Source organism: Neomonachus schauinslandi, chromosome 10, assembly GCF_002201575.2.
Source record: "Neomonachus schauinslandi chromosome 10, ASM220157v2, whole genome shotgun sequence".
Lineage (NCBI taxonomy): Eukaryota > Metazoa > Chordata > Mammalia > Carnivora > Phocidae > Neomonachus > Neomonachus schauinslandi.
The window spans coordinates 39266010-39284250 of NC_058412.1; the positions used below are offsets into that span (position 1 = coordinate 39266010).

Sequence of the window (18241 nt, forward strand, 5' to 3'; positions counted from 1 at the left end):
CTCAGCGGGGGGTCTGCTTCTCCCTCTGACCCTCCTCCCTCTCATGCTCTCTCTCTCTCATTCTCTCTCTCAAATAAATAAATAAAATCTTTAAAAAAAAAAAAAAGGGTCTGCCTTCAGCTCAGGTCATGATGCCAGGGTCCTGGGATCGAGCCCCACATGGGGCTCCGTGCTCAGCGGGGAGGCCGCTTCTACTTCTCCCTCTGCTCCTCCCCCCCCTGCTCAGTGCTTGCTCTATCTCGCGCTCTCTCTCTCAAATAAATAAATCTTAGAAAAAAAAATCTGTTAGAATTGAAATGGTCAAAAGGTTTAGGAAAACAAAAATACATTTTAGCTCATTAAGCAAAAAGATAAAGACTAGCCATGTTGGTTCAGGAAGAAATACATGCTCATTAGTGTGAGCTACAAAACTGGGAGGAAGACCACAGAACAGACCCAAAATAAATAGTCTGCCCGCAGGCCCCTCCTGATGGGTTTGTGAATCCTTACCAACAATGCTTACTATGAGCACAACCTTCTGTGGCGAGGTATTCCATTTAGAAAGGAGGACCAAGATTTCTACTAAACACAATAAACCCAGGCATCTTCGAGGAAGACAACTCAGGACACGGGAGCACCATAACAACAGATGTGATTAGGAAAGCCCCTACAAATTTAGCTCAGATAAACAAGGACTTCATGCATAGAGAATAATTATTTAAAAAAACTAGTTACTCTCTAAAGGAAAGGAGTACGGATAAAGTTCTTCCTAGTTCTCAGTCATCCAAGCTGTGGAGGGAGGTTGCTCTCCGGCTTCAGCAACCATTACAAAAAGTATCAGGGAGAGGGGCGCCTGGGTGGCTCAGTTGTTAAGCATCTGCCTTCGGCTCAGGTCATGATCCCAGGGTCCTGGGATCGAGCCCCACATCAGGCTCCCTGCTCAGTGGGGAGTCTGCTTCTCCCTCTCCCACTCCCCTTGCTTGTGTTCCCTCTCTCGAAGTGTCTCTCTCTCAAATAAAGAAATAAAATCTTAAAAAAAAAAAAAAAAGTATCAGGGAGAAATTAATCAGCCTCCAGAGGGAGTAACTTCATCCATTCAATCCCATTCTAGTGGCAATAATATCACAGAGGGTTTGTTCATCTACTTATTTTATAAATAAAAACTTCCTATAGGAACTAACTAGAAGGAAATATTTGCAACACATACAACAGAAAAAGGCTAATATATATCTCTTAGAGCCCAGTGAAATAAACCACCAATAGAAAAATGAGCACGTATGGCCCAACATTGCATGAAAAAATCTAATCAACTTTAGAAATTAATAAAAGGTATGTTATACGTATCAAAATGGGGGAAAAAATAACAGTGTAACAGTGACAATGCAAAATGAAGAACCCTCTCTTGTGTTGTTGATGGGTTTGTGAGTTGCTATAAACACCCTACAGCCTAGAATCTAGGCCCTAGATACATTAATACAAGAGGTGATGATTAAGCTATAATTCATCCACGAAATGGACTAACATGTAATCATTAAAGATGCTGCAAAAGCAGAGGTACCAGCCTATTTCAGAGGTATTACAGGTTTGGTTTCAAACCACCACAATAAAGCTAATACTGCAATAAAAAGAGTCAAATGAATTTTTTGGGTTTCCCAATGCATCATAAAGTTTATATTTACACTATACCATAATTTATTAAGTATGCAATAGCTTATATCTAAAACAACAATGTACGTACCTTAATTTAAAAATACTTTATTGCTAAAAAATGCTAACCATCCGGCCACCTGGATGGCTCAGTGGGGTAAGCGCTCTCTCTCCTTCTCTCTAATAAAAAAAAAAAAAGCTAACCATCATCTGAGCTTTCAATGAGTCACTCTCTTTTTACTGGTGGAGGGTCTTGCCTCCACGCTGATGGCTACTGACTGATCAGGTTGCTGAAGGCTGCGATGACTGTGGCAGCTTTTTCAAAGACAACAATGAAGTTTGCCTTCTCAATTGACTCTTCCTTTCATGAACAATTTCTCTGCAGCACGTGATGCTGTTTGACAGCATTTTACCCACAGCACAACTTTCAAAACTGGAGTCAATCCTCTACAACCTTGCTACTGCTTTATCAACTAAGTTTATGTAATATACCAAATCCTTTGTTGTCACTTCTACAATCCTCACAGCATCTTTTTTTTTTTTAAGATTTTATTTAAAGAGAGAGAGTGCACAAGCCAGGGGAGCGGCAGGCAGAGGGAGAAGCAGGCTCCCCGCTGAACAAGGAGCCCGATGCGGCACTCGATCCCAGGACCCTGGGATCATGACCTGAGCTGAAGGCAGACGCTTAACCGACTGAGCCACCCAGGCGTCCTGGATCCTCACAGCATCTTCACCAGTAGATTCCATCAAGAAACCACTTTCTTGGCTCATCCATAAGAAGCAACTCCTCATTCACTAACATTTTATACGACTGCAGCAATTCAAATATAATAATAAATTGTGAGAATTATCAAAATGTGACAATCATGAAGTGATAAGTGGTGTTGAAAGACTTCTTCGACACAGGGTTGCCACAAACCTTCAATTTGTAAAAAGCGCAATGTCTGGGAGGTACAATAAAGCAATGCGCAATAATGAAGTATGCCTGTGTTGATTTCATAATATACCTTTAAGATTTTATTTATTTTAGAGACAGAAAAAGCGCGAGAACACGTGAGCAGGGGGAGGAGTAGAGGGAGAGAGAAAATCCCAAGCAGACTCCGCACTGAGCAGAGAGCCTGAAGCAGGGCTCAATCTCACAACCTTAAGATCATGACATGAGCCAAAATCAAGAGCTGGACATTCAACCAACCAAGCCACCCAGGCGCCCCTTTCATAATATGCTTTTAAGCCAGCCCAGGACAGAGTACTAGAGAAAGGAAAGAATGAAGCCTTCACTTTATACTTTCTACATCTTCCACCCACCCCGTAAGTGTTTATGTCTATAAATTTTTTTAATTAATTTTCTTGTCAATCAAGCAAGATTATTAATTTTCTTAATTGTGTTTACCAACATTTTCTTATTTTTCTACAATGTGTATATATTACTCATATACTTTTTTAAAAAAACAAAATTTAATTGCAAATAGGACAACTCTGGCTTTCTGCATTCCCCACTTTGGGGCTTAAGCACAAGAGCAGGATCAAGATATCAGACAACCAGCACAAGGAACATCCGCACTATTAAAAAAAAAAAAATCATCTCATGCATGTGTTTCTTTTTTGGTACTACCAGGCCACACACACATTCTATCCTTTATTCCCTGAAAACCCCAGAGGCCCTGAGCCCAAAGGCTAGAAAAGGCCTCACCATTTGGCAGCAGCCCTTTAAGCAGACACAGGAATGTTGTTTGGTGCAGAATAGTCAAGTACAGGGGTGCCTGGGTGGCTCAGTCGGTTAAGCATCTGTCTTTGGCTCAGGTCAGGATCTCAGGGTCCTGGAATCAAGCCCCATGTCAGGCTCCCTGCTCAGCAGGGAGTCTGATTCTCCCTCTCCCTCTGCCCCACTCGTGCTCTCTCTTTCTAATAAATAAATAAAACCTTAAAAAAAAAAAAAAAAAAGAGTCAAGTACAGTTCTCCACAAGACTTGGTGTCTCCAAGAACCACTGACTATACCAGAACGGAGTCATTTCTTGACTCACCTTCATAGTGTTCCCAGGTTACCTCCTCCCCCAGTTTCCATCCTGATCCTACCTGAAGGACAGCATTGGCATAGTCGTTGGCCTTTATGTTATTCAGGCCCACGATGCCTGGCAGGTAAGTGGTACCATCATATGCCCGGGACAATTTGGCTTGCTTGTCCAAGTTTGCAATCTGCTGCTTTGTGAAAGTGGGCTTCAACACATACTGCAAAGCAAAAGAAAATTCCAAGTTGTAGGGCTGTCTATAGAGTTCATAAGATATATCTGAAATAGCAATTTCTCCCCAAAAACAAAAAACACTTTGGTCATGAATGTCTCACCACACACCTAAAGGGCTCCCAACAATAGGTATAAAGGCTGAGGTAACATAGAATAGGCCCTCACCACATTACTAATACAGAAGGGGATCTCTGTGTTTAACCCAAAATCACTGAATCTAGGTCTTTCCTCAGACCTCAGGTCTGGCCAACTCCATGACAAAGGACTGTCAGAAACTGGAGGACACTCAGGTCTCTGCAGGCAGCAGGAGTCTGAGTCTCAGGGGGGAACTAACAGAGCCAGCACAGACCAGCGCAGGTGCGGGAACGTCTCCCCGCCTCTGCAAACCTGAGATCCCATGAACTCCCTGTGGCTGGAGGGGCAGGAACCCAGTCCTAGAGCTACGGGGGTCATCACATAAAGGGCTGAACAGAGGTCTCTATTAACTCACTTTGAAACCTTGCATTTATTTCAGTTTCTCTCTCTCCAAATACTGTAACTACTTTAACCTCAACTATTAATAGGTCTATAAAACTTATAAAAGTAACAAACAATGTTTCAAACACTCTAAACACCAAGCTTTCCTTAAAAATGAACAGAGCATTCAGCATGAATATATAGACACTTGCTAAAAAGGAAAGTAGTAACAGTTCCAACATTAATCACACCCAAGACTTTTAATGCTCTCCACTTAAGTACAGTGACTCTTGGCACAGATCACACACCAGAGACCGCAGATGGGATGCACTGGCCATTCTGGCCGCGTCATATCAAACTAGCCAGGAGCTGGTATGCAGCTTGGTATCCACTGTCCTACACCAGGCCCAATTCGTATCCCTACTCCAAAGTGTGAAAGGGAATACATTTCACAAAAATGCTTTCACCCCAATTAGAAGGTAGCCATATTCCTTTAATCCTCTCACATTAAATGCAGAAATAACAGCTAGGCTGCAGACCACAGACCACAATAATGAATCCTGGCCTTCTTACTCACATCTCCCTGGTTCCTCCAAAAGGAAAAGAAGCCTCTACAAGCCTAGAGGACTGAAATTCTTCCCTAACCTCGTGTGAGGCAGATCCCCAGGAGCCCTGGGATGGCTCCCAAGAAAACTAGTTCCAAACCAGCCCTTCTTGGACATACTGTGATGTCCTCCAGCGAGGAATCGATGATCTCATAGTTGTCTGGAAGGCAGTAGAACTTGAGGGTGTGGAGATTGAGGAAGACATGGTGGCTAAACTGGACGCTGTGAATGTAGGCATGAGACTTCAAACCCCGGCCTGGAGGGAAGGATGAAAGGCTGTAAGTGTAGGGCAGATGCCAGAGAGGAACAAATCAAATTGGATTTTCCTTTCATAATTTTGTCCTGGAACATGTTAGTATCAGCAAAAACAAAGTATTATGCCATCCGAGCAATGAATCTCTTACATGAACTCTTCTCATCAAAAAATTAGCAAGGAAGAATAGCGCATTAGCGCTTTATTCCCTGGCTGACATAAGACATTGTTAGGGAAACTAATTTCATACACATAAATATGAAATTTGTGTGTGCGTGCAGCTGTGTATAAGTTAGTTCCATATTACCTAAAATTAAGATTATCTGTGCATGTATCATATATAACAAATGCACAGACATGCACAGATACGTACATATACACATATGAACATCCTATGACAGTCTACCACCATTCAGTCCTGAATTTCCAAACCCCCACGTTCAGGACAATCCTGCACCTACGTACCTTTGTTCACGTTGCCACTCCTTTTTAGAATCTCTCTCCCTTAACCCATTCAAACCCCCTATGTCCTGCCAGTTCAAGTCCTACCTTGACCTCCTCTGCGAATTAAACATAAACACTCCAGCTAACACTGATCTTTGCCTATTTCAATTCCCATAGTCCTTATTCATACTCAGTGCCAAACAGTCCAGCAGTAATCCTTATGATCTTATAGAGTTTGCTGATCGTTTTATGTGTTAACCTTGACTATTTATGAGCTCTTTATAAGTGCAAGGAACGTAGCTTACATTTCTTTTGAATCCTCCAGTATACTGTGTACATAGCATTTGCTTGGTCTGAATGAATTGAAATAATAAATTTCCAGAAAAAAACAGAATGAAAAAGCACTCAGAGCAAAAGGATTTTCAAAAAAAAGACATGACTACAGAAAACATCAGAGATTCAGAAACTCACAGCCTTTGAGTTCTCCTACACAGCCTCAACTAGTTCCTTCTCCCTTTCATATGTATATAGGTTCCGACTGGAGAATCTCCTACTGATTTCCTAAGAGTATCCCAATTTCCTGAGAACAAAGATAGGGATTCTCAGATATGACTCCTGACAGCAGCTTACTGTCTTTAAAAGAAAAAAAAAAAACCTCTCTGGAGCAGACCGGTAGCTGGCACTGAAAACTTAGCAAGTTTATAATACACAACATTACTTACCCTGGAAGTACTTGCCACACACGAGACAGGCATATGCATTGATATGTGAGAGGGAGATGGAACACAGTTTCTCAAAGTCAAAGTCCAGCACACTCCTAAAAGAACCACACAAAAGAAAAAACAATTAATAGGGAGAGATGCCTAGGAAAGCACCCAAGTGAAGCAGCATTGGCTCCACATTCCACAACGTCACATAGCATTCTTCAGAGATGGTTCAATGACCATACATAAACTGTGGGGAACATTAACTATTCCTCCCTAAACATTTAATATAGCACCCCTACCCACCAAGCCCCAAAGCAGTGCCAAGGTATCTCTACTAGACACACAAAGCAATGACCCTCTCTTCTTAAAATTTACAACCAGTAGAGAACCTTCCACTGCAGCTGCTTTCTCTGGAGGAAATGCTGAATGTAGGACTAATGTAACAGGGCCCCAATGGCATTCCAAATTAAAAGACTGGGGATGGGGGCACCTGGTCGGCTCAGTCGGTTAAGTGACCAACTCTTGATTTTGGCTCAGGTCATGATCTCAGGGTTGTGAGATCTAACCCCAAGTCAGGCTCTGTGCTGGGTATGGAGCCTGCTCAAGATTCTCTCTCTCCCTCTGCCCACCCACTCTCTAGGACAAAAAAAAAAAAAAAAAAGACAGGTAGTGGAAGGACATCAAAAGAGTGAACAAACCCTTATATAAGAGAAACCCTTATATAAGAAAATCTATTTTTGTCCATAAAGATAAATGGAAAGCCTGAATATTAGGAGAATACCTACAAATAGATCTACTTATTCAACTGCAAAGTAATGTTATATGAGTAGTGAACAGGTTAAGGGACAAAAAAACTTTACTTCCATTGAATCCACAAGTGACAAAGAGATTTCTCAAATATTAACTCTAATTAATTGGTAATGATCCCAGTAAAGCTGCAATGTCTATTAAAGGAGGCAATAGCTACAAGTGGATATTTACATTTAAATTTAAAATCATTAAAATTTGAAACTGGGTTCCTCAAGCCATGTTTCAAGTCCTCTCTAGCCATAAATGGCTTGTACCTGTCACAATGGATAGCCCTTGTAAAGAGTAATTCCATTACTGAGAGAAGTTCTGTATCTAATCTATATATTAGACAGCACTATCTTAGAGCATAAGTTGAAAAGCATCCTAAGATGCCAACTGGGATCAGAGAAAAGAAACAAGGACAAGGTAACTACTTCTGCTTTAGGACATATTTTTATCTGTTTTTCCTTTCTCTGATGAATTCCGGCCACCTAAAGTAGTACCTAGCACATAGCAAGTGCTCAAAAGATATTTAAATTTGCTACTGTCATTTTAAGAACACCATGTACCCTGTTATTCCATCAAACAAATTCAAGATAAACTAAAAGCTCTTTATGCACGTTCCCACCCTAAAAAAAACACTCCAACACTTTATATTAAAAGGCAAAGATTAATAAATATGGCAAGAAGCACAACTTTCTGGGCAGAAAGCTTTAAAAGGGATAAAGTTTGTGAACGTGTTGTTCTATGTACAGCTCAAAGAATTTTCTGCATAGATTCCATTGTTTTTTGCTGCCCTCGGCATCCCTGTTCTACTAACCTGTTAATGGTATCCAGGTATGGGCAATGGCGGCTCCTCCGGTCCTCGGAATCCACGCGGCCATTCTTTGCTAAAAGGAAAATCAACACAGACTGTGAAAATGGGAAAACTGTACTCAGGGTCAACTACTAGTACAAACAAAAAAAATGAGAAAAACCCAACAGGATGAGCTCCTACACAGGTGGCCCAGCAATACATCAAAAAGCCCACTAATGGAAAAAGCACCAAACTGGGAGAAGAGATTTGAAACACATATAGCCAACAAATGATTCATTTGCAGATTACATAGAGAAATCTGGTGAAGCGATAAGAAAAAGACCAACAACCCAACAGAAAATGAGGAATATAACCCTCATCAACAATCAAGAAAATGCCAATTTCCTTGTACGATATACCCACTTCACACCTACCAGAGAGGAAAAAATAAAGCCAGAAAATTCCAGGTGTTGGCAAATACAGAGAGCAATGGAAATGCTCATGTACTGCTGGTGGGAGTGTAAACTGTTACAACTTCCTGGAAAATAGTACAGCAAGATCAAAGCTGAAAATATGCAGACCTTTGACCCAGCAATCTCTACTTATAAACCAGAGAGAAACTTTTGCACATGTACACTGGGAGTACTTTACTAAAAACATTTATAGCAGCGATATTTAAAAGGGCCCAAACTGGAAACGAACCAAATATCCACCACAAATAAAATGGATAAACATATTCTGGTATATCATCAATAGAACACTATATAGCCATAAACATCTATTTGGATGAACCTCAAAAATATGCCTAGCAAAAAAAAACAAAAAGGAAAATCAGAAGACCACATATAGTATGATTCCATTTGTATCAAACACAAAGTAAAACACAGTACTACTTAGGGATACATATAGGAGGTAAAACTAAAACTAAAAATAGACATGATTAGAAAAATTTCAGAGTAATGAATTCTTAAGCAAGGAAGGCAGGCAGATACAACTGGGAAGGGGCCTATGGGAGCTTCTAAGGTACTGGTTATGTGCCACTTCTAACTCTGAATAGCATTAGGAGAAATTCTCCATGGGTCTCTCATGTTTCTGCCCACACTGTGACCAGAGGCACTGTCCGCCTCCAGACTACCTTGTCAAGGATATTTGTATAGTAAACGCATTGGGGGGGGGGGGCGGTCTGTGGTCTCCCTACAGTGCAAAGGGGAGTCAAGTTCACAGACCATTATAAAAGATTCACCTTCTGTAAGCCCAGAGTTCCTTTCCTGGAAGGCCACCCACTGTAAATATAAGTTCTTTTCAAACTGCACTGTGGGAATGACACGACAGGAACTTGTCCCGTCTTCATTTACATCCAGAAAACTGTGGCAGGCTAACTAGGTAATTTGCAAATAAAATCTCAAACCCTTCACAGTTCTTGACAAGTAAATTTAAGGATGTATATTTTCACTCTTCTTTAAACTATACCTGTACATTATATTCAGTCCATCTTAGTACCTGTGATCTATTTCATCATAAAAGTGAAAGGGAAAAAACAAACAAAAAAAGACAAGCCAGAAGAGCAAGTGGGATCCTAGTGTGTCTCAGAGAAAACAATCTCCTTATCACAGTTATGCAAGATACCTAAGAAACAACTTCTCTTCCAAAGAAGGGGAAACCTGAAGCTGACAAGGTACTTAAGAAAAATCAAAGAATACCCTGAAATTATTAATTATTCAAAGAATATTTATCAAACATTTTCTATGGCCAAGGTGCTATTCTGGACTCTGTGTAATACAAAAATATGTCAAACAGAGGACTCTAAGCAAGAAGTTTAAGATTTAATATTAAAGTATAATCATACACAGATAACCAGGGCCAGAAAGCAAAATTATAAAGCCTTAGAGAACTAGTACTGTCCTCACTACAATGCAGTCAACTCTGGTCGCGGACACTAGGAGTGTGAATCCCCTAACCCCACGCCCACGTCCATCCCCAGGGAAAGCTGGAAAGAGAAAAAGGAGAACGTTGAGAATGGAGCCCGCGCCTGGCACGGCCCGGCCCAGCCCAGCCCGGCCCAGCCCAGCCCAACCCAGCCCCGCGCACCTCGCACCTCCCGCTCAGGCTCAGAGTCCTCGTCGGCCTCGCGCTCCCGCTTCACCCGCACAGCCGGGACCACGGGCGTCGGGGCCTCCCGCGCGCTCACCGGCTCGGCCTCCCGCTTCACACGCACGGGGCTGCCTCGGGAGCTCGGCGCCTCGGCTTCCCGCTCCCGATCTCGCTCCCGCTTGACGCGACCCGAGCTGCCCCGCGACTCGGACTCGCGCTTCCCGCGGGTAGAACCACGAGATTCACGCTTGGACCGACCAGACATCGCCACTACCGGCCGAGTCGTTCTGCGCAGGCTCCAGGCACGCTGGAGCGCGCGGCAGGTAGCCAATCAGGAGCCGTGCTATTATGGAACCCTCGGCTCTCTACGAGTCGCCGTCGAGGACACGTCATGCCGCGAGAAACTTCTGGGAAGAACTGCGCCTCCAGTGGCCTCTTAGCCTCTGCGTGCGCCCCTGAGAAAAGCCTGCGGGCCTACTGCCACCTTACCCATAATTTTCTGGATTAAAAAAGGTTGTCATTGGGCCCCGGATTTCTTCGAGTTACTTTGTGCCCGGGAACCAGAATCGGGAGGTCGTCTCCACAGTCGCTGCGCACCAGAGAACTTGGCGACATCCCCAAACCATCCCCTTCATGCAGCAACCTGGCTACTCTAATTCCGCGTTTAGAGGCTTGTTCTCGGTCTCACAGGAAAATACAAACGTCAGGCAGAGAGACAACCTTGACCCTAATAGGGTTCAAACTTCAGGGCCTGTGACCCTCACGATCTTGTACAGTTCTACCGAGCTGAAATTGACATGCAATCAAATGCATGTTTATTTAAAGTGTGCAATTTGCTAAATACTGATGGATGGGTGTATACACTCTGAACCCATCACCACGATCTAGATAAGGAACCTACCCACCAGCCTCAAGATTGCCCTTCTCCAAACATCTGCTTTCTGTCACTACAGAGCAGTTTTATATAAATGGAAGCCCACGGCGTGTCCTCTTTTTTGCCTGGTCCCTTTGGCTAGGAGAATTTATTTTGAGATTCATCCACGTGGTTGCGTGTATCAACAACTTGCTCCTTTTGATTGCCCGGCAGTATTCCATCGTGTGGATGTACCAGTATGTCGCTGTACTAATCACAAATTTCTAATTTTGTCATTTTTTAGAGGACTCCAAAACTACACACTCAGATCCTGAAAAGCGCTGGTCCTTCCACGAGGGCAGTTAAGATACGGGTCGGGTGGGCTCGGACGCTGGGCGGGCTGGAAGGGGCGCCCCCGCCGCCGGCAGCCTCCGCGGGGCTGTGCGGCCAGGATGCCGCTGTGTGCCTTGCCTGAGCATTCGCCTCCTCACAACCTCTTTTGAGGTAGATGCGCTCAATGTCCTCGTTTACAAATGAGAACACTGAGGCTCCGCGGGGTTCTATAGTCAGCCGAGGTCACGCAACCGGTGATGTGAGTTTCACAGCATTTTATCACCACAAAAAGGAAAGGAAGACTCCACACCGATCGCTGAGTGGTATGATGGGTGCTTTGTGTTTTTCTGAATTTTCTGATGTATCAGCAGTAAGCCTAAGTCCTGTTTCCTATTGCTAATGTCACAAAGAAAAGCCCCGACGGGGAGTAGAAGCCGCGCATGCCCCATCCCAGCACCCGGCCGGGAACTCCGCGCGCCGCGATGCTCGGCCCGACAGGCTCTTTCCGGGCGGGACGTCAGGGCGCGGGGCCGGAAGTGAGGCGAGGGGCGGTGCGGAACTCGCCGGACGGGAGGGTGGCCGTTAGGGCCGTTGAGTTGGTGGCGGCTCCCAGCACAAGGCTCCAGATGGAAGCGGCACCAGATCCCGGGTCGGGGCTCTGCTGCAAGCCTGGCGGGCGGCTGGACATGAGCCACGGCTTTGTGCACCACATCCGACGGAACCAGCTCGCCCGGTACCGCCCCGCCCCGCCGCCGCCCCCTGCCTAGCTTGGCCCGGCGGTCCCTGACTCCCGCTCGGCTCCCCGCAGGGACGACTATGACAAGAAGGTGAAGCAGGCGGCCAAGGAGAAGGCGAGGAGGCGGCACACGCCCGCGCCGACGCGGCCCCGCAAGCCCGACCTGCAGGTGTACCTGCCGCGACGCCGAGGTGAGGCCGCCCACCCCGCCTGCCTCCTCCAGCCCGCGCGCTCTTTCGGCCCCCAGTCCTCTGTCTCTACACATTTTTTTCTCTACGTGGAAAAAAAAAAAACCACTTCTTAACCCCCAGGGCTCAGTTCATGTCGTCCCTCCCCGGACGCTCTCCATTCGCTCACTGATTCTCCCTAAGAACAGAGAAGGCTCGTGGCCCCCAGTTAAGCATCACTATTAACGGGAAATACCTGGGAGCTAGCAAGTAGTTGTTTGTCTGCTGGTTTGCCCACCATGCTATGCTTTAGGGTTCTCACTATCTGACAGAGCTTGGCACAGCTATAGTTGAGTAGGACGTAGGTGTGGAATGAAACTCAAACTCACTACGAAAAATGGCCTTTTCTCCACCTTCCCAGGGACCTAGAGATCACAATAGCTAACACGGCACTAAATTTGTTTAGCGTTACTTAAAAGTGTTTTACAGATCTTGGGTACGTTAACTCATTTAATTTTCACTGGATCCTATAAGATGGAAACTACTGTCATTTCTGTTTCACAGGAAACAGGCACAGAGAGATTAACTTGCCCAAGGTCCCATAGCTAATAAATGGCAGAGCCTGCATTTGAACCCAGGTAGGACTCTGGCCACCTCTCGACTACCTTCCAAACTTATTCACTAGATGAAGGTGCATTGTGTATCTACTACGTGATACGATTGTGCTGGCCCCAGAGCAGGGATACAAAGGTAAATGAAACTATTGATTGGCCGTGCACTTAACACATAACACACATGTACAGAGTCCGTAAGAAGATCAGGGCTTTCTTTACGGTATGTTTTCATGTGTCATCCATATGGGCAGGGGCTCCAGCAGCCTTCCCCTCTTCCCTCTCACTGTGATTCATCCTTCCAGATGGCTCTACCCACCCAAGCAACCCAGACTGTGAGGAGTCCGGTGAAGGCAGCAGTAGTGGCAGCTCCGAGCCAGAACCTTCTGGCCATCAGCTCTTCTGTTTAGAATATGAGGCAGACAGCGGAGAGGTCACCTCAGTTATCGTGTATCAGGTATGCCTCGTGGAAACAGCTGCAGCCTGAAGGTCCTTGGCCGTGCTAGAAATCACTGCCAGAGCCTGAGCCACTGTTTTCCTCAGGGCCAGTGGGAAGTGTCGGCTCCACATAGGAGCATAGACTGCTGGGCGATGCTTTTGAGCACAACTCACGCCTGTCACGCAGTGATTCTCAGCAGGCACTTGGGAGGGCATGTGGCCCCCAGCTGAAAATCACTATTACAGGGGACACCTGGGAAATGACAGGCACTGGCAAGAAGCCATGAGTCAAATGGAGTTCTGTGAGAGTGTTGTCTAGGGACAGGGCAGGTGGCCTTTCCAGAAGAGGCCGGGCCCTGAGCTTCCTGACTCTTCCTCCACGTAGGACGATGATCCAGCAAGGGTGAGTGAGGAGGTGTCAGCACACACGCCTCTGGATCCACCCATGCGAGAGGCCCTCAAGTTGCGCATCCAGGAGGAGATTGCAAAGCGCCAGAGGCGACACTGACCAGGCTGAAGGCATTCTCACCAGGCTGGATTCACTGCCCAGGGAGCTCACTCCTAGTTTGGGGGTGCCAGGACCAGTCTGAGCTGATCTTGAGAGTGACACACACACACACACACACACACACCCAAGCTCAACATCCATAGGAACAGAGTGTTGCAGGGACAAGCCTGCTTTGCAGGCCATTCTTTCTTGCATGTTGGCCCATTTGACCAGCTTAGTATTCTGGAATTTGAGAATTTCGTTTGGCTAACTTGGTGTTCTAGAAGCATAGATTCCAGGGAGAGCTGAGCTTTATGAAACCTTTTGCCAACATGCTGCTTTCTTACTAAGGTCATATGCCGTGGGACACCTAACCACTGCTGCTCCACCCAGCTCAGTGAACCCTATTTGTTGTTTTACAGTTCATTTGTTCCTTGCTTCTGCTCACTTCCATCCATGTTTTCCTAGACCTTTTTTTCAGCCGTTTCTTTGTTCTTTCCATTCTCTCATCTTTGTCTCAGAATCCATCAGTTCCACCGCACCTCCCAATGTGACTGTGCACCTCCCAACTGCTCAGGACTTTGGAGGTGGGGAGTCCTGGGGGTTCTACCTTTCTGACAAGCTCTTCCGGTAATTCTCATACCAATAAAGTGGGAGATCTTCATTTTTGAGACTGACTTGCAAGCATGTCTCCCCCCCCATTCCATGGCTTTTGCAAGTTTCTCTCATACCGCACTGCTTTGCACTGTCTAGATAAAGAGACGTAGGAAGATGATGCCAGAACTCAACTGCAAGGATTTCTTGCAGCAAAGCCTGCCTTGGTTAGGGCTATAGGATTCCAGTTTTCAACCTCATCCCTAGCTGTAAACAGACCATCCCCTGCTCAGGCTAAAGGAGAATTATCAAAACAAGCTTGAAACTGACTCTCCAAATGTGATCTAACAGTCTTGAATGTATGTACAAAGGGAAATTCAACATGAGCAATAATTGCCTATTTGGAGCCCTAGTTGCAAAAAAAAAAAAAAGGCCTGTACAATGGGCAGCAAAATGAGTCTCTCTCATCTGCCCTGCCCCATTCTTTCTCCTTTCCTATCTCCCACGAGTATATAAACTGAGATCCTTAGAATAAAAGATCCTAGGAATATCACTGTTTTCACCTCCGTGAACATTTTCCCTAATGCAGGGTTAGGCTAAGGTCTGAGAAGTCCACAAGACATCCTATGCACTGCAGTTCCAAGCCACTCAGATTTCCAGCAATTGACCTAACCTCAGTGACTTGAAGTATGGGATTTAAGTGAGCCCATGAACACTAAGACTTCTTGAAACCAAAGTCCCCCTGCCTCAGGGGTTTTCTCTACATCAGGGTCTCAAGATCAGTCTGGCTATTCCATCTCAGCGGCTTTTCTCTTAAAGGACACCTGAGGGCACTGTTGGTTTGTGCCCTACACCCCTGAAAATCTACCACCTCAGAAATGGGGCAAGGCAGCTACTTAAACTACATCAGTAGAACCCAGTGAGCCACAGCTTGCAGTGCCCAGAGGAATTCTGGCAAAGTGAGTGAGGCAGATAAGTTAGACGGGCCTGGTTGTGAAGGGAGCCAGGGACCAGAGTGTTCCTGGCCCACAGAGCTGGCCCAAGGTTAAATGCCTTAAACTTGCCAGTCCTGGGCTTGTTTCTACTTTCAGAGGAGAAAGTCTGCCCTCCACTTACTCAGCCAGGCTAGAAGTGCCTTTTGACTTACAATGTTAACTATCCTCCAGAGTCTCCGAGTCAAGGAGGCTGTGCCATACTCTCTCCCCAATCTTCCTGCAGCTCAGAGGACTGGGGATTTTAGTCTTCCAGCTCTTCAACTGATCTTCTGACTTGGACATAGGATTTCACTGGAACTCTTAGGCTTCCTAGTCTGGAAATACTTTTTGGGTCTGTCTTCTCACAACTGGATGGCCTTTTTCGTGGATTTATTACAGAATTTAGAAACAAGACAAGAAGAGGAGGTTGGGGGCATGGTACCTGAAATTTTAGCCTCCATTCCTATTTGTGAGAAGGGAAGTGTGTACTTAATGTCCTTTTATGTCTGTCATGTACTCCTCACACTCTCAGGTCAGAGACTGATGGGAACTCCTTGTTTGTGAACTTTTTTTCTTGAGGCATTTTGCTTATCAAGTGCGTATAAAATATTTTCCACCCAAGAAAGCAGCCTAATTCTTAGCTAATTTAAGCAGTAGGACTACAGGAAGCACTAAGCCTGGTACTTAAACGGGAGGTTGTCCTTTTGGGGAGGCCTGTTGGTGGTGATGCTGCCACTGCTCCGGATGTGCCTGAAATGCCTCTCTGCTTCTAAGCGAGCTGACAGCCTTTTAGCTCAGGCTCGTTGCTTATTGCCACCCCTCCTCTGGGGTCCAGGATGGTACTGCTACTATCCAGTTTATTCACCAGACTTGCCTCCAGACATCTTCCAGCTGTTTTCAGAAATCAGTGCTTTCCCATCGAGGAGCATGTTACAGAGCATTTCCCACAGGCTCTAGAGATGTCACAGAGGACTGCCCCATGCTGTTTGGTACAGGGGCAACAGTGTCGGACTGACTGGAGCTCTCCGGCAGGCTGCTTCAGAAAGAACACTCATTTGACTAGATGCATTCTTGGCTGTCTTAAAAAAAAAAAAAAAAAAAAAAGTCTGGTAGTCTCATAGACCTATCTCATGCCCATGAATGTTCTTCACTTACTGAGGGTAGACCTTGGATTTTAAGGCTTTCTGTTTCCTGGGCCACCATGGGTGATACTATAAATAGAAGGAATCTGGGGTTTTTAGGGGCTTTGGGCTGTGTAAGAGTAAACACTAAAGTTTGAGTTTTAGCCAGTTGACAAGCCTAGAAATCTTTGAAGAATGTAATGCAAGAAGGAAAAGGAAGAATGTAAAGCTTTCTGTACTGAGAGTAGGAGTCTATGGCACTTGGCCAGCCAGTGGGACCAACATGGGCAATAACAAATGCTTCTCCCTGTGGATGAGCCTCTGAAAGGGGCATTTCACCTCCATGGTCCACTCTGAGGGGCACTGCCAACTAGAGATTAGCTCATGGGGCTGGAAGAAACCCTTTGAAGTAGTGAGTATCCCACCTGCTGTGCGTTTGCCAGGATGCATGGATAGTAGGGTAGTGGATCTCCATCTGGTTCACAAGCATAAATGAGACCTTTGCATATCGAAAGAGGAATGAGGACAGATTACTTTCCTACTTTTGAGCCTTTGGGGATAATCAGCACGGAATGTTAACAATTATTTGAAACATTTTCAGCTCCCTCGTTGAATTCCTATCCTATCCCTGAGGACTCAGATGGTCAAGAAGCCATAGGCACCCACCCCAAATTTCGCCAGTAGTTAGAGTGACACTAGAAGTAAAAACCTGAGTATATGGCTCCTTTGCCTTCTCAGAGGCTCCAGGAGGAGAGGTTGGTTGCACTGGTTGTGTTAAATGTATAACAAGCCATATATTCTTCTGTTTTCTCATTTCCAATGTTTCTGCTGTGTGAATGAATGACGTGTGCAAATTATTTGAAAATCTTGGAAGGAGGTACTTTTCGAAAACAGTATTCTTTTCAAGCAATAAACTATTTTTACAGCACTGTTTTTGCCAAGAGTTTTGAAATCACTTGTGTACATAGGGAAGTGAAGATTAAATGCCTGCCCTCAAGTCATTCAGCAACACAGGATCAGCACTTGAAATCTCATCTTTTGCTTTGCCTTGACTATTTTAAGAACCGTCCTGGTTGGAGCATAACAACTAGACTCACGTAGCATTAGAGCTAGCAGGGACTATTAAAGACGTCTGCTCACACTTCTTATCTGGTAAGTAACTCCACCCTGCCAACTACCCATGAAGAGCCCTTCTGTCATAGGGAGTTCTGTCTTGGGGTAATTCTACTTTAGGGGCTGAGATTATCCTATTAAGGCAAAATTTGCCTCTCTGTCACAGTTCTGTAGTGCCCGTCTTACCCCCACTTTATGTTAGAATAGCCAGTTTAGGTCCTACGTACCTTCTCAGGTCTTCCCCATGATAACAGTTGGATAGGAACTCAAACCCAGCTCAGCAGAATATAGTAAGTGTTGACTAAGACTTGCAAAGCTTCCAGTGAGGTAGGAAATGCTGAGGGTTCACAGCACCATTGGGCAGATGAGAAAAAGGTGCCTGCTCCAGATGAGAACACACCTGGGCAGAAAGATGGTGCTTCTCTGTGATTTAGAAAGCAACACCTCTGTGTCCTGGGGCACAGAGCATGGCAGGCAAAACCCCACTGATCCATTCAGCCAGGTATTGTACAGCCATACTTTTTTTTTTTTAAGATTTTATTTGACAGTACAAGCAGGGGAAAGGGCAGGGAGAGGGCGAAGCAAGCTCCCAGTTGAGCAAGGAACCCTATGCAGCGATCAATCCCAGGACCCCGGGATCATGACCCGAGCCGAAGGCAGACTCTTCATGGACTGAGCCACCACCCAGGCGCCCCTGCTCAGCCAAACTTCTTGGCCCTGCTTAAACTATTTGTCCTGATTCGGAAAAGCGCTCTCCAATAGATTTCCGGTTTCCATTTTTACCTTCCATTTGGTCCAAAAAAGGT

General features: G+C 45.3%; 2 protein-coding genes across 2 annotated transcripts in view; one reads left to right on the forward strand and one right to left on the reverse strand.

The window, feature by feature from the left end:
• Positions 1-10285, reverse strand: part of USP39 (ubiquitin specific peptidase 39) — a 28631-nt gene extending 18346 nt beyond the window's left edge. The window contains exons 1-5 of the mRNA XM_021697747.1: positions 10006-10285; positions 7942-8011; positions 6348-6442; positions 5048-5184; positions 3701-3853 (exon numbers count right to left, since the gene is read on the reverse strand). Of these exons, the coding sequence (XP_021553422.1) occupies positions 3701-3853; positions 5048-5184; positions 6348-6442; positions 7942-8011; positions 10006-10273 (723 nt within the window). The 5' untranslated portion in view covers positions 10274-10285. The remainder of the gene's footprint in view (positions 1-3700; positions 3854-5047; positions 5185-6347; positions 6443-7941; positions 8012-10005) is intronic.
• A 1446-nt stretch (positions 10286-11731) lies between these two features.
• On the forward strand, positions 11732-17250 carry C10H2orf68 (chromosome 10 C2orf68 homolog). The gene is made up of 4 exons (XM_021697748.2): positions 11732-11927; positions 12003-12121; positions 13014-13165; positions 13532-17250. Exons 1-4 carry the CDS (start codon positions 11821-11823, stop codon positions 13652-13654), a joined length of 501 nt encoding a protein of 166 aa, XP_021553423.1. The 5' UTR covers positions 11732-11820; the 3' UTR covers positions 13655-17250.
• Positions 17251-18241: the final 991 nt, after the last annotated feature.